The 18,248-nt window shown below is 31.3% G+C and overlaps 1 protein-coding gene across 2 annotated transcripts in view; it reads left to right on the top strand.

Moving 5' to 3' along the window:
- LOC123693104 (terminal nucleotidyltransferase 5C) overlaps positions 1-18,248 on the top strand; it is a 186,320-nt gene that overhangs the window by 150,427 nt on the left and 17,645 nt on the right. The window contains exon 1 of one of the 2 annotated variants that reach the window (XM_045638066.1): positions 14,031-14,276. The exons of the other annotated variant lie outside the window; for it this stretch is intronic. Coding sequence (XP_045494022.1) covers positions 14,205-14,276 — 72 coding nt within the window. The 5' untranslated portion in view covers positions 14,031-14,204. Of the gene's footprint in view, positions 1-14,030; positions 14,277-18,248 lie in introns of those variants that run through there. 2 annotated transcript variants of the gene reach the window in all.

Below are 18,248 nucleotides of genomic sequence, written 5' to 3'. Positions count from 1 at the left end.
ATATTGTTTGCTTATTTTTTAATCTGTTTTGTTTACATTCCGGTTCAATTACAGATTTGGCCCTCATCTCTGTAATGTCAGGCCGACGTGGTCCCGTCAAATTTGATTAAATCACAATATATTGGATAAAAAAGTAACTACATTTGGCCTTTGGTTTTGAATTACTGTCAATCTAGTTATTTTTATGTTAACAAGAAGCATGTACCAAAACTATGTATACAATTTTATTATCACTTGTTACTCCATTAAATGTATAAATTAACGTAATTAAACATGTAAAAATACACACATAACACGATACTTAAACTCAATTAATCCATTATAAACGACGTGGACTGAAAACTGACAAATGAGGATCCTAAATCATTTGTTTTATATGCGCTTACCTCATTAATTGATGCGTGAAATTTGAGGCTTTCCGACTTGTACTAAATACTAATACATGGTTTTTTTGTTATGGTCTGCTACAGATTAAATAACGATTATTCAAGCCCTAATAAAATAGCGAAGTGTTTTATAAATACCACAAAAACAAATGATAATCTAGATAGAGAGATAATATCACACTCAGTAGGGAAACTTCATACAACACGTTCGAAATGGCTCACGCACACAAGCAAGCGTCTTTACGAGAATCGTAAGGGTATTCTTCTAACTGTCAATTGTGATAAATACCCTTACGATTCTTGTAAACACGCTTGTGTGCGTGAACCATTTCAAACGTGTTACATGAAGTTTCCCTACTGGTATAATGTCAACTTTTATGAATGTTAAAGAATTAATATACAGATACATTAAGTTATTATACATAGATGTAATTGTTAAATTTTCCTCTACAATAAACACCGTTGCTATGACAATATAAAATTATGTTGAAATTGACTTATCAAGTAATTATTAAGTCATTCTCACTTAAGATTGTACGCGATAGAGTAACGGCAATACAATTAGACGTGTTCACATTAACGATAATTTGTTATTTAATAAAATGCAAAAATAAATATGATATATAGCCTTGTTTGTTTGCGGTTATATCATATATGTCCATTAAAATGTACATGGAAAATTAATGTTGGTTTTAAAGAAAAATTATTCAGCTCATAATATAACGATAATAATAATACTTTTTATCACATTTTTAATAAATTGACGTTTTGATAATGAAATTTATCGAGTGTTTTAAAATAAAGAGAGTTCTTATCTAGGTATACAAAAAATATGGCCGATATTTATAACATTTGCACTTGGAAATTAACAACCATATATTAATGATTAGATATGAATTTTAAAAACAATAGATATCCAAAAATGTAAAAAATATAAAAATCAAATTCAAAACTTCAATAACAAAACAAAGACTATCTAATGATTTAGACATACCATTTCGCAACATTCAATTAAATATTCGCTTGAAAACCAAAACTAATCTATAATATAAAAATGAATCGCAAAATGTGTTGGTAAGCGCATAACTCGAGAACGGCTGAACCGACTTCGATAATTATTTTTTTATTATATTCCTTGAAGTACGAGTGTGGTTCTTATGGAGAAAAAACGTAAACATGTACCACGGGCGAAGCCGGGGCGGACCGCTAGTACTTTTATAAAAGTTAGAATTTAACTTACCAACATTCTTTACTAAACAGTAAACATATTTCTACTGACTAATTGAATATATAAAAATATTCTTTCTAATAGATGAATTGATCGAATTATACCCGTGATTTAACACGCCAAAGGAGAATTTTAAGATAAGTATCATAACCGAATTTAATTGTTATTCAATATAGCCAAAGTTCCCCGTAATCTGTCAGTTTGGATTACATTTATTTGCATAAAACCTGACTCCGTGACCTTCGTGGCCTTTCACTTGCAAAATTTCGTAGACCGATATTAAATATACCATATATACATATTTACTATTTTATCTCGACCTGCCAATCTATCGATTTAAAACTGAATATACAATTTATGAATGAAAATCAAACGATTTTTCAAGGTTATTTAGCACCTTATCTTTCGGAAGTTTTAAAATGCAAGCTAAAAACCGAATAGTTTATTATTTTTTCGATTGTGGAAGAATAGGAGTCTACAAATGTGATCTACAAGTTTTTATTTTGATTTACAGTTAAAATATATTAGATTTATATAGAGATAGGTAAACAAATGAGCCAATTAGTCCTCATCCTGAAATTTGTACCCAAAATTTTAACAGAGTAAAGAAGTTATAGAAGTGACAGGACTGTTTCTCATTATCCCAAAAATTAAGTTCTACTTTATTGTAATTTAAATTCAATATTAATTATTCTAGTATTTTTCTTCAGGAGTTATAGAAATGTATGTACCATACATCATGATGTCATTGTTTTAATCAACCGATTGACGTAAAATTGAGAACATTGACGCGATACCATAAAATAGCTATTGTTTATTCAATAAAATTCATTTTTATACGCTAGTTCTGTTACCGTTCGAATTGATTGAGTTTTTTTAAACCGAGTTTGTTATATTTTATGACCTATAAATATATTTTTTCTACTGAAATACATATTTATTTGCCTAAATTCATGTTTTGAGTAGACTTTGTTGTCACTGTAATAAACAGGCTCAAGACAGGCTTATGAAAAGCTCATGACAACATAATTATTAAGACACAATAAATTGGTACAGCATTAACAAAAGCAATTTAATACCTTAATTACCTTGTACCAGTACTGTGACAATAAAAAGCCGCCTATTTTTATATAATTATTATACGAGTAGCCATTTTTAAACAGAATCTCTGGTATTGACATCACCCCGGGCCTTTATTGACATTTTAAGAGCAAAATGTGGTTTTGTAAAGAGCTCTTGTTTATAATAAAATACTTCTTCAGATATTAACAGTTCCTTGATATATTGTTTTTTTGGTACTGTTGATAAAAATGTAAATATTTATATAGAGGATTAAAAATGTTAATATTTATATAAATGGCGCGAAAGAGATAAAGGATTGGATTAACATAAATAAATTAATATGGTATAAACTCATGGAATTATTGCATTATCACCTATCATTGATGTGTACAAAATTTGAATTCAATCTGCCCCTTATGAATTAAACCTGTGCGTTAAAATGGGTTAGAACCGAGTCTAAAGGGGTCAGTTACATAGAAACACAAGCACACAGGGGCAGCTAATAAAATCGTGTTAAAAAATATATGAAATTTTTATTAGTTCTTCAATCTTTCATCACTACGTAATTTTTACATCATACAATCTAAGATAATTCGAAAATCCGAATATAAGAATGAAGTGGTTGCGCATTATTTTGCAACAGAAAACTATATCAATACCTGTAGATAATTTGAAATTACATTGAATTAGGTACCCCTTTGATGTTATCTTAGTTGACGTTAGCAAGTTATAATCAAATGTACTTACTTAAATTGAGCACGTGTGATATTGGTATTTATAATGTTTTGAGATACGCGAGTCTTGAGTAGATTTACTTAGTAGGTAATTAAAGACTTTTTAAAGGAATTTATTTTATCTCCCCGTAACCACGCTCGATGAAGTGGAAACGTCGGGTTGATTAAATGTATAGATTTAATATTATAAAGCTGATTTGTTTGTTTGTTTGAACGCGCTAATCTCGGGAACTACTGGTTTGATTTGAAAAATTCTTTCGGTGTTAGATAGCCCATTTATCGAGGAAGGCCATATATCATCACGCTACGACCAACAGGAGTGGAGCCACGGGGGTGAAACTGCGCGGAGCAGCTAGTTATGAATAAATCGCGTTTAAAATCAGTTAAACCATCTTTAATTTCAATCTCAACTCTGTTAGACAAAAATCAATAGCATAAAAGACTTGTGAGCGTTTTATTTAAATAAAGTTTTAGCTATAACATGTTAAATTATATATATAACATTAATAGACAACTACCTACACCTATTATTAATGCTAATATAAAATTATTCTCGCTCATTTCCTGTACTTGATTCAATTAAAGCCTAAGTAATTGCATTTAAATGGAAAGTCGATAAAAAATTCCCAAGACCTTGAAAATATTGTTGTTTATAATGCGGCTCTTATCAACCGCTATCAGCTGTCACCTTATCAAAACATTTTGTTCAGAGTCATGGACGCGAACTATTCGTGAGACTTGTCTTTAAGATATTTTCTAATTGTTACTTTTCAATTATTTCTGTACTAGCGGTCCGCCCCGGGTTCACCCGTGGTACATATTTACGTTTTCTCTACATAAGAACCACCGTCGTCCGTCGTACTTCAAGGAATATAATAAAAAAAAAGAATTATCGAAATCGGTCCACTCGTTCACACGTGATGCCTTGACAATGCGAAACGGGTTTCATTTTACTTTTGTATTGTTACTTGGAACATTTCTTGGTGGCATAGACTACATTTTAGACCACAACATACCAAAACAAATACGTTGTTATAAAATAGTTTAAATTGAATAAAAAATGTGGTATTAGGAAATTCCTGTTGTTAGGCGGGCGGATGTCGTGTCAGTTTCGTAATACTTAATTAAATTATAGATAACTTTTATTTGTCTCTTAACGTCTATGGAAAGATTAACATAAGAAACATAGAATTGATTTTATCACGAGGTCCGAGAAAGGATATCGGATAATTGCAAATCAACTTCAAACTATAAATTGTATACGTTTCTTTTTTACATAATCTGTAAACATACATATTATTTGTACTTTACATCTTCTTTATATATAAAAATGAATCGCAAAATGTGTTGGTAAGCGCATAACTCGAGAACGGCTGAACCGATTTCGATAATTCTTTTTTTATTATATTTCTTGAAGTACGAGGATAGATCTTATGTAGAGAAAACGTAAACATGTACCACGGGCGAAGCCGGGGCGGACCGCTAGTATTTCTATAATAATATGTATGTCATATGAATAGATAATATTTATAATAGTAAAGATCAGCAATAGATTGCCACCCACATCTGTTTCTATGGAACTTCCCCGTTGATTCATGCTCCAATAAAAGAAAAAACACAATAAGAAATACATAAATAGCTAATTACTACGAACGATAGTACGTTGCAGTATTTATACGCATTTCCCAGTAACAAAGCAAGGTCGTGTTTAACAATAACAGAATTCCTGAGTTGAACAAATTGTGACTTATTGCGGTATGATTTTCACTTTTCATAATCGTTTCATTTGTTTTTAAGGGTATATTTTAAAGGTTAAAACAATTAAATTATGTAGTCCTCGAAAGTCGAAGGTCTTAAATTAGATAGTTTTAAGAAGACATATCTATATCCATTATTTATGAAAATAATGTTATTTGAATGAAAAGAGTAAATTTAAATTCATAGTAAGTAACAATGTTTAAAACAAACACAGAACAATGTTATTTACTTTCAGAATAGTCACATCTCGCTCATTAAAATAAAAACATAGCTACTTGGTTAATTTTGTGAGATAAATATTGTGTTTATTCCAACACTGGTCCCAAACAATAAGTTTAGATTAAATATTTCTTAGAAGGTTCTGAATTACATTCCAGTAAGTTGAGTTCCGGTCAACGGCTTAGATACGGTAAGGTTGTACCAGACTGAATCCTGCTTGCTTGATATAATTTACATAAACGAGTCATTTAATCATACAATATTACTACATAAGAAATGCCTATATAAGCTGAAGTGATTAAGATTGTATTATAATACTAGCTTCCGCCCGCGACTCCGTGTGGATAGTTTATTTCTCTATTTTGAGTAACTCTGACAATGACATCTTATAAAAAAATTTAATCACATATTTGGGTTTGGTATCGATCCAGTAACACCCCCTGCTATTCATTTTTTCAATATTTTCAATGTACGGAATTAACCCTTCTACAGATTTATTATTTGTATAGATTTATACTATAGTAACTTTTCCTAGTAACATTGTATTTCATTCTATCATAAAAATACCTCTGATTAGAAATTTTAATCCTTGGAATAAACAAGGAAAATTATTAAAAATACCAGCTGTTATAATATTTCACTCTTATAATTTTAATATTCATTACGCATAAAAGCCCAGTTAATAAAATAATTGATTACAATGAAACAAGCTGTTAAACTAGGTCAAAGTCATATACCTGCAAAATATATTTGTACTGAGTGTTATATTAATCGAATAATTAGAGTTTAGAGGCCAAAAATTGTTTTAAGTGGTATGAATGTTTATAACCTTTTAGTGCTCACACCCGCGAAATGTTTATCATAAGTCTGATATGTTATCTGTAATATTCAGCGAATGGTAATGTCACGTTTTCTTTTTTTATCATGAATAGGTAAAGACGTTTTCGCCTGATATGTGTGATGAGTTTGATTACCAATAACTTAGATCTCAATGCGGTTGTATCATGTATGACGGGAATAGTGGTATGGATTAATTATTTTCCTAAAAATATTGAATTAAAATACAAAGATAGGTATAAATAGTCCAGATGATCCCAAATCCCTCTGTTGTCATTAAATTTGAGTGAAAAAGGTAGGTCTATGGAGAGCAGATTATATTCGTTAATCTATTATTGCCCAGAGTAGGATTCATATCTTACAATGGAGATGTATTTTAAATATTCATTGGTACAATTAGAAAACAATTTATTTATTTCATAAAATATAAACTTGGTGTCATATTTTTATCTGCATCAATTGTAATAGTGAGTATAAAACTTGTGTAAAACAAAACATAAGATATGAATGCTGACGTTAATAATAAATATAGATAGTAGTGATAGTACAATAATATTCGTAGGCCTACGCATAAAAATTCGTAAGTAAGGAAAAAAAATAAGAAGAAATTCTCTGATTTTTTAAACGTTTTGCTAAGAGACATATATGGAACATCATGATTCATAGAAATGAGTATATAGCCATTTAGGTTCAGTTATATAATATGAGTTCAGAAGTTGGCACATATTCCGAGCAATGCGGTAGCACATATTAAAAGTGGTAGCGATGCCAATTTTTTGTATGCGGTGTTTATTTTCTATACATACTTGTTAGTTCAATTACCTACCAACAGATATCGTTTTATCAATGAATAAGTACTAAAATATAATCACTATTTTAATAATAACTTTATCGCCACTTTCTTCGATCCTTTGTAAGTAATTTATAAGACGGAAAAATAATTTGATTCATTTTTTTAAGAACGCATGTAGCGTATCTATAGGATTATTATAAAACTGAAGAGTTTGTTTGTTTGAACGCGCTAATCTTGGGAACTACTGGTCCGATTTAAAAATTATTTCGGTATAAGATAGCCCATTTATCGAGGATGGCTGTAAGTACATCATCTCGCTAAGACCAATAAGAACGAAGCACTACGCGTTAAACCGCGCAGCACAGCTAGTAACAATATATACCATGTAATAGGAATTAAGCTTTAAGTGTATTAAATATTACAATTCTCACACATAATGTTATAAATTGTTTTCGTATCCGCGTACCATAGAGGGCCGGCCCTCAAGGGCGCCGTAGATCCGTGACTGTCGATTTGCGACAACCTTGCGACTTTAATTATGTCTGAGTACCGACTATTATTAGATAAAGCCGGGTACAAACATTTACATATCTTTCTATACCGTTAGATTGAGGTCATGAGCCTATTGTCCTAATGTTTCGAAAAGAAACAAGAGCTGTCAAGAAGACATATTGCACGAATTCCATTTTTAAAAATTCGAGTTTGTTTTTTTAATGCAGCCAGTACCTATCGTCAAATGCGTCGATAAAAAAAAATATAGGTGACGGCTAACAAGCCAACATGTCAACCTTTTTGGATTATGACTTTTAATCATATGTAATTTAGTTTAAATTATAATATATTAATTTAATGCCACACTTGCAATTAATTGTTATTATATTAATATTTAATACTATAAATAGAAAAGAAAGTATGAAAGTACAACGAACGTTATGTTCCGTGTAATAATGACGTATAAAATGCGTAAATAAATAATTCTTTTCTAATAAATGAGTCTTTGAACGATTTCTTAAGTAATATAGTAACTGCGTGATTCAAGTTGAACTGAGGTGGGTGAAGGTTGTTGATTGTTTTGAAGGGAAAATAATTAAACCCTTTAGTAATTCAGGCAAATAAATAAATAAATTTAAGGCGTAGGAAAATAACTACGGCGGTTGAAACAAAACAATATTCAATGGAGAAGGAGAGAAAGGATAAACAACTTCGGCGCAGTAAATATTAAATACACATCACTATAAATACCTAAAGGTATAATTTGGCGAGCTTATTTTTAAATATTCTCAGACAGATGAAAAATAATTTTATAAACCTACGAAAAATATTTTACACCTTTTGTCATCTTGGAATAAGAAAAATCTCAATGCCAAAATATAATATAGTAGCTGCACTACCATCAAGTTCGAGTGCATTGATTGCCAGGGTCATTATACCCATCTAAAAAAAAACATATTTCGTTTATAGCAACACCGAAGGCTCGTCGCTTCATCAAGAGTTAATAGCTGTCACCTTGACAGCGCCCTACTTTTTAATGCACAATAACTTTCGTTTTCATTGCTTTGTACCAAGGCCTATCTGTTTTCCTCTGTTCAATGTTTATTAGCCTTTTTTACCCTTTACCGCTTTTTAAACCTATACTGGTTGAACTTCATTTTGTTGCGTTTATTTATCACTACATAGTATAAAATATAAGTCGCTGCCTGTCCGCCCTATATTTGTGCTTAAATCTGTAAAACTATACTCAACTGATTGAGAAGCGGTTTTTTTTTAAATATTATGTAGAGTTTTTAAGGTTGTACTGCCGCGAGCGTATAGTTTAGTAAAATAAAAACATGTTACTTTAAAATAATCGTTTATTGAGTTACTTTAATCAAGGTATTGTAAGGAATAACGCACATTTTATGTATGTACATAAAATGTGCGTTATTCCTTACAATACCTTACAATGCATTGGATATGTATCCAATGCATTGTAATTAGTACAATTGATGTATTATCTACAAAACAACTGATTCTACAATAGGTACGTCTTCAGCAAAAAAATGTTACTATTTCTTACTATTCTTGCCTATCCTTACTATACAGGGTGTCCCACTATTGGTATACTAAGCGCGAAGGGACTTCTAGTTTTGCATACGCCGATCAAAATTTTTCCTGAAAATCCATGTTTTCTTCTCTAGCTTCGCGCAGACGGCATATACCGCTTCTCTAATTTGAGCATTTGGCTATGAAAACATAATCTTAAACGATAGTTCACGTGCTAGTGGCAAAGTTGAGCGGGTTGCTTGTTATGGGTGTAAAACATAGAGTTTTAAGAATTCATCTATTTGAAAAAAAAAATGCGTTTGGAATTTATTTATTTTTTACGTACTCAGCGCATGCAAAATTATAACCACCTTTGAGCTTAGTATACCAACAGTGGGACACCCTGTATAGTGGTTATAATATTCTTGTTAAAGTATCCTTCGGTAAAATATTAGTGTAAATATAATAAAAACATTAAGTTCGTGTTTAAAGATATAATGGCATTGAACTGTTAATAAATTTTTACGAACCTTACATAACTTAATAATTAAATTTCTTATTTTATTACGTCCCATTAAAAATTTTGTTATGTTTATAAAATTTATTTCTATATTAATTAAAAGATAAGTCGAAAGTAGCCCACAGTTCTATCTCTATGAGATTATAAAATTTTATGAATGCTATTAAATAAACAAATTTAAAGTAAACATAATTGATAAAAATTAATGGCGTAAAAAGCAGTGTTGCCATTACCAGCACGTTTCGGTAAATTAATGTTTAAAATAATTGCCTTAAGCCAACAAGTGGGAATATGGTGTAAACATGTTATCTTGCGAGATGATTGATGCGAGCAATTTGACATGACAGCTATAAACGCCGGCAACATTTAGCTTTTACGCGTTACGGATTTACATAAATGGTAATGTCACAAATAATTATTGAAATGTTTTCAAAATGTTGTTTGTTGCTGAAGATTGTTTTAGGAAATGTTTATATAATTTTTTTAGTGTATATTTAAATAAAACAATTTTTATGGTAGCGATTTAGATAGACGATTTCAAAATATGTTTTTCTTAGAAATCATTTTCATGGCTTAAAATTATTTTCGCATATCGCAATCTTTATAATACCTATGTTTTTACTTTTTATATACCTTTGTGCAATGTTGTTACCGCTTTTTTCATGTTTTTTTTTTCAATGTGTAATGAGAAATATCTACGTCAGAATAACATTATTATCGCAATTCATTTACACTCGGGAAAAATAAATTTACGGTTGAGTCATACAAATTTTAATAAAAACAAAAATCTCAAAGTACAATAAAAAATAATATTTTTTGTCAAGTTTTAATAATTCACATGATTAGCATTATAGTTCTTTATGAACGAAATTAAAGAATGAAAATTTTAAGTATTTGGTAGTGAATGTCATATGAAAATATTTAATCCATACTAATATTGTAAAGAGGAAAGGTTTTTATCTATGTACTAGGGACATGTATGGTTTTCACGCATAAACGACTGGACCGATTTTGATGAAATTAGGCACAGACAATCTTTAGACCCTGAGAAAGATCATAGACTACCTTTTATTGCGAAATATGTATCACGGGCGAAGGCCGACCGCTAGTAGTGTATTTAAAAAGGATGTAAACTGTAGTATCCATCTATAGATATTAATAATAACCTATACGCTCGTTTGCTTATAGTGGGACATAGACTCTACATATAACGTAATATGCACGTGGGTAAACACAAAAATCTGTTATTCTGATTCTATAAAAATAGTTTAAAAACAGATACCTAAATTAGCATTTATTATTAAATATTAGCATATATTTTTATTTATTGAGTACAGTACTGTAAATCAGCGCTGTATAACAATAATGTAGATGACCTCAACCCAATATCTAACTGTAAACCCAATCCAGTAACTAATTGTATTTGCCTCTTAATGTTCTATATATGCAATAGGGTGGAGCGTAATATTTTTTTTTGGAATTTCGAAATGGAACTATTGCCAAAAGTTGTCAGATATGATTACATTTAAAACTGTATATTTAAATTTCTTGATATATTTATGGAAATACTGCCCCAAGCCCTCTGATATTTTGAGAAAATACACTTTTTAGACAATATTTAGATGTTTGATGGAGATTAATAAAACAGTAAATTTTCAATAAAAATTACTTTTATTAGCTTAGAAACTACCCGTATTATCATAATTATAAAAACATGGAACTAAATTATGGAAAATTATAACGATTATTTCGACAAAAAAAATTGGAAAAAAATAAAAAAATCAATGTGTTTTGTAATCTTTTTTTGTTTCAAAAACAGGCATAATTTTACTTGATAGAAGGCGGGTTCGTATGAATCCATCCCTTCTTATTGGACCACACACTGCAGCAGAGGCTTCTGTTACTATTTTAACACACCTCTCTGTAGCTTGGGTGTGACAAGGGTACTTTTTTAGAAGAGGTATTATAAAATGATCAATTTTTTCAGGCGTCTCAATGCACTCGAATATTATGCTTGTGCTTATGTTTTTTTCAAATTGGAGGCTCCGTGACGACCACATCATTCCAAATGACGATGTTAATGTAGTCAACAGCATTGAAATTTAATTGAGGAACCTTAAATTCTCTCACGCCCCTAACTGCTGAATCACGTGCCTTAAGGATTTTACGTAGTGCCAAAACTCTTATATTTTTTCTTACGACAGCCAACATAGCCAACAAAATATTCTCTGTATGACCAAAGAAACCATTTCGTTGTATGACTGGATCTACTATCATTTTCAGGTGTTCGGGGAGGTAACTCGAAAGAATAATGGTTTTATGCAAATGTTTTGCACCATAAATACATGTTGGTTTTGTTTCAATGAAAAACCACATAGGCGCGTAAACATTCAAAATAAATGTTACCAAGTGTATTTAGGTTTTCCGTAGGAGACGTTGTCGAAACGTATAATCTAAGTAGTCTGTTTGCCATCGTAAGCCACCTGGAATGAACAATTTTGCCAGGATTCTTTTTGGATAAACTTATACTACAATGACCGCAATTAATAGCCTTACAAATATCATACAGGTATCTACTGTTGATCGGAGCTCAAATCTTGTACGTTAGATATATCAGGCACAATGGTCGACGCGCACTGAAATTTAAAAAATTTCCGTTTTTTGCCAGTAACTAGCGGGACCGCGGGGGTCGCGGGGGTGGTACTAGTGATGTCCTAGGCGATAATATTGAAAGATTGACTTTTATCTAACCTAAATTGTATTACAAAGTTTTAGAAATCTTATTAAATTATAAAAAACAAAGGGAGAAAAATTCTCGAAATTTTTGAAATTTCTCAAACTTGAAGTTACTTGGGGCAGTATTTCTAATTGACCAATTTCAAAAATATTTTGGCTATAGAAGATCTATACATTAACACAACTTTTGGTAATAGTTCCATTACGAGTTAACAAATTTTTTTTTTTTTCATACAACGACACTCCACCCTAATATGCAAGGAGTTTTTCTTTGCAAGACGCCTTCTGTATTATTTATAAAGCGACACGCCCGCGGCTTCGCTCGCTTTGTCTAAACCCAATATATGATATACTAAAACCTTCCTCGAAAATCACTCTATCTATTTAAAAAAACCGCATCATAATCCGTTGCGTTATTTTAAAGATATAAGCATACCTACTATGTAGTGATAAATAAATTAATAGCATAGGTATACCTTATTTTTAAGGGGCATAAAATGTGGATATACAAATATAAATCATTTTTGCTATTAGGATAGATTATCTTCCAAAGAAGCCTAGTACTTACCAGGAATAAGTAATCAATGGATATTATTCTATTTAATTTCTTACAATAGGTATGAACCATTGATGTCACACAAAAACAAACTCACTTTCGACCCGAACTGCAAAACAACGACATGTTTGTACATTTATTCTTACAGTTTTTGCTTGTTTACAGTAACTAGTTCTTAATTTTGTGTCTGATATTACTTGCTTTTAAATTTTTGCGTACAATTTAATATAGAGATACTTAAACTCTTTAAATGGAATCCGTATAAAAGTAGTAGACAAATAAACATAAGTACGAACTACGAAGTTTATAAAAAATAAACACTACTTATAACCAAAATATCTCGAAATGATAATTTGGCTGAAAAAAGTGAAATAAATAATCCAATAAATCGCTTATTATTAAATTTACTTCAAAATTGAATATTGAATGTTAACGATAGTGACATTTACAAACCTACTTCAATTTTATTTACTAAGTGGTCGGTTAATGTGGATCCATGCCTTAAAATTCCTCAAAGGATAATAAAATATGTATAATCGTACATATTATCTTGACTTGATTGTTGATATATGTTGAGCTTGAATAACGTATGTAAATAATTAAAAAGATACAAAAATAATACAATCAACAGTAAATGCAACATTTACAACAAGGCGAATATGATATGCATTTCGCAAAAAATACACAGTTTTCAAGACTATTTGTATAAAAAGTCTTAATGTGCTTAATCTCACTTATGTTTTATTGCAATTACGCAGTTAAATTCGTAACTTGCCACTTCAACTGGCAATCAATTTTATTATTGAAAATAATTGAAATCGCTGTAAAACCGCTTACGTAGAATATCCCGTTGCGTAGCGACTGTGACGTCACCGCTACAACCGTAGCGTCCTACGTCACACGCTACGGCAGGCTGTAGCGAAATAGTACAGGAGATGCATAATTTAAAGCCCTCAATTTTTCATAATTATTCAAATTTATAATTGATATTGAATTATTGTGTGAAACCATAATGCGTACTCCAGTATGTGAATACGTAAAATCAAATTAAATAAAAGAAGCGAGATGAAACTACACACGGCGCAGTGAATGTGAAAGAGAGGGAAGGTGTAGCAACAAGTTGAGCGTTATCGTGGCCGTGACGTCGCGACCCTTTCACTCGAGTCGCGAAGCCGGCACTCTGCGTTCAGTCCCACAGTCCGCGCGGCTCGGTCACTGCGTGAGTACGTCTCGCGCACCGTGTCCCAAACAACCACGCGTTACTCGCTTACAGATAACTAACTGGCTAGCTAACTTTCGGGACGTTACACGTAAACGGTCATCCGTGTTGAACTCCCGTATTGTGCTACCACGATGGGCGTAATCAAAGTGACTCCAGACACCGCGTCGCTCATCTCGGCGTGCGATATGCTCGACGACATGAAGGTAAGTTCGAATCATGTGATGTCAGGAATGGCATATATCCAAATCGGGCACGATATTAGAGAAAAAGTTTGTATTTAGCGTGCGTGGGCTGAATGACTGGTCACGGGATCGCGAGTAATTTGAAAATGCGCTTTTACGCTGCGAAATACAACTCGAGCGCGACGCAATGCCAAGAAAAGATTCCTATTGGCAAAGTGATATTTTAACTTCTCGGTCACACTTTGATAAACGGATAAAATTCTATTTAAATATTGTAACACATAATCGGATTCATTATGTGTGTCGATATAAAATAAAATTTATAGTTGAAATAAATATCACTTACACTGCTAGCGCACAGGCATTACGTTACTTTGTAGACATTAAAAATAAAAATTATCAGCTTTGTTTACTCGGCCGCTACATTCGCCACGGTATTTATCAAAGTCGTAAAAATATTTGCCTTTCAACCGTTTCATGATCATTTTATAAATTTGATGTGGCGCACGTAGAACACGTATTATAAACATTTCCTTTTAATTAACAATGCAATATGTTGGCTATTCGACGCAATTTGTCACGCTTCTTGCGTTTTCGTATTAAATGAAAGTTTAACTTCTTTCTGGTTGATTACGACATAGACAAGAATTTTGTGACAAATACGAGTGTACCATTGTAATGAACGTCGCTATTATCGGGACGATTTCACGTCCAAGTAGAAATGAAAAGTGGACGGAAACGGTGTCCTTATCAGCGGTTTGACACGATTGCTGTACACCCGAAGGTGGTACGTGAGAACACGCACAACCTTTGCCGGAATGCAACCTAGTTGCTAATCGACCGCGGCAGATAGTGCTTTTCATGGACAGGAAAATGTTCGCCAGCTATTTGTCTACGTTCAACTGTGAACTAGGATTTTACACGTGAATGTCAGCTGCTATGATTCGGAAATACCTAACTATTGAATGCAATAGCCGAAATGCAAGAAGAGGATTTTTTTTTCTGCAGTATATATTGAAGTAGATCCATTCATGAGGCTTAGTGCTTTGAGCGACATATCTCTAAATTATTACGTGTTATCTTTACTTTTCTCTGGTTATCTCGTGTGTCCACTGATAAAAGGCAAATTTGAATTATCAATGGTGATTGATGTTTTATACGCGATTATTTTAATTATAACAAACATAGCATAATTCTAGAAAAATCTAGAATATCACGATGCGTTTGCGATATGACTTATAAATGTGACGTAAATAAATGTAATGTTTTCATAGGAAGTGATTTACCGTAAATAGACTTAAAAAATATATATAACATGACGTTAATAGTGCTAACATCGTAAAAATCCATTTATAATAAAGAAAAGGTCAATTCCTGAGTTTATTTTTTAAATAAAACAAAATAGAATCGTCGACATGAATCGTCCAATCTTTTTAAAAAAAAGTTAGTTTCGTGAAAGTTCCTTTGCATTTTTTAAGCATTGTAATAAAAATTAATTAGAAAAGTGGCAATTATATACTTTACTTTAACACTTTTATTACTTACTTTCTTGTTTGAGTTTAGTGAGTACAATAATAATTGTATAGATCTAAATATTCGAATAGATATAAAAATGGAATTTATAAAATAGGTAGGTATATTGTGAAAACCGACGGTCATGGATTGTAAACTGTTTAAAACATCTAGTTCCATAATATAATGTATTTTAGTTTTTAAATTCATAGAAGGGAAATAGATAGGTAGGTTCTTTTAAATCATAGCTTTCCCTTTTATATATTTTTTTTTATATTTGTGATGCCAATTGTAAGGTAACGGTAGAATATATTCTTACGCTTATCCTAAATTAAAAATAAGATAATGCACAGTCTAGTTGGTCCGCTTTGAATCACCAAATATAATATGAAAAAGTTTTACCATAGTTTGATAAAAACTAACTAAAACAACGCTCTCCGCGGTAAACAACTAGTATACAAAATCTAAATTGTAATAACTTTTATTTGTCAAATTCGCTCGCGACCTTATCACAACACACGCCCGCGATAATAATGTACAAACATCATTTACGTATTTTAAATTATTATTAAAATCACATTTTATAAGTTTCACAATTTCAGTGGCCTTGCTCGTTATTTACTATCACAATGGAAACACATTAATTACTACACAACATATTCATGTTTATTTATTAATATTACTTTATTGGTTATTGCACTATGCGTAGCTGGGAAATCGCAAATTAACAATGTAACAGCCCATGTACTTAGTTGTTTACTTCGGTATTACTTTTAATATTCATTTATTCATTAACTTTTAAATGTATGTAAATCCTTCTTTGCTTTGTTACCGAGTGTTCCGTTCCACTCTCCTTTAATTGAACCTCCCTGGGGTGTGTGTACATACCCGTGAAATATTTTAAGTACTTTTGCTCTGGCGCTTAATAGCTTAATAAAACTCAATTATATACTTTTATAAAGACTCATAATTCTACAATGACGTGTTTCATTTAAATCTATTGATTAGAATTCCGACAAACGTTATAACCAGCTAAACAAATGTTCGAATATCAACGAAAATTCTGAGCGTGTGTTAACAACTAAATAAAATGCAAATTTGTGTCTAAATTCCAAAGCAACAAATGCCACATCGTCACGCACGCATTGCACACATGCTAACGCACGCACACAGGCGCGCGGTAATTTATTCGCAAATACATTAATAACGTTTTCTATAACGAGATTATAGAATCTATTCATTCATTGCTTAATCAGTGCCGCGATCGGTTTAGAAAGCTATGTCTGCGACGCATTGAAGAAGATACAATTGTAAATCGTCGCGCGGCATCGACTGGCCGCCGTGACTATTGAATTATTTTCGCTGGTTTATTTTTAGCGGAAAATTATCGTTTGATTATTATCAACTCATTTTTGCATAATGTAAACGAGTACCTATCATGATTGTTAATTTGTCGTTTGTTTAAATGGTAAGTAATTATATTATAATATACCCATGACGCAATGTTATGAATTAAGGCTATAAATACATAATATTTTGAAAAGAAAAAGAAATCCTATCGAAATTGAGAAAGAAATAAAAACAAAAAAGCAACGTTTATTAGTAACAATATAATACAGATAGGCAAAACCCCTAGGTTCCTGAATTCAAAATTGTAATTCCAAAAAAAAAAGGTTGCATTGAAATACCCAACAAAGGCGAGACCAAAACAATCGTGACCTTTATCAACCGCTAGTCAGCTGTAAGAATTTGAGATTTAGAGATAATCATGCAATCGTGATCGAAGAATCCTTGTTTATTTTCTAATATGCAGGATGCTTCGTATGTAGGTCGGTTTGCTCAATGTCAGTGGAGAATGTATAGTTATATTTTGAACGCAAAAATATATGACGCAACTTTATCATCAATTATAAGACGTAGTTGTAGTTTAAACATTAAAAAATATTTGCTTCTTGGAAATGATTTGTTGTTTATTTTTTAACAATACGTAAAACTTAAAAGCTATATTTCACGTAAAGAACGTAGGTACTTCGTTTTTATTTTATAATGTTTATATTAAATACATAACAACGGCGAGTCTTGTCCCAAGAATGTTACCTCCGTCCATATTTTCTAGTGTATAACGTCATCATTTTATTATAGTAACAATAATTGCATATTAATTTGCTTCTATTGTTTACATGTGTGTGTAAATAATTATTTCTCATTGTCAATAAATCACTCAATTTACTTTATCAATGCATTTTTATTCAACATGCAGGTGTCTCATTAGATTCTAATAGATCTCTATATTTAAATTGAAAATTATGTTTATGTACTTCGTTTGCACATAATTGCCATATAATCATATCTATGGTTCTATTTACGCGCCATAAATGTGTTCTAAATTCAAATCATTTAAAAAGTCAGAGACAAAACAAATGCAATATGAAATTCATGAGACTTATCCATAGATTCAAGACATCTGGAGAAGATGACGTG

The sequence above is a fragment of the Colias croceus genome, chromosome 7 (genome assembly GCF_905220415.1).
Source record: "Colias croceus chromosome 7, ilColCroc2.1".
NCBI lineage: Eukaryota > Metazoa > Arthropoda > Insecta > Lepidoptera > Pieridae > Colias > Colias croceus.
Note: the sequence above shows the minus strand (reverse complement) of the source record. Positions and strands in the feature narration are given on the sequence as shown.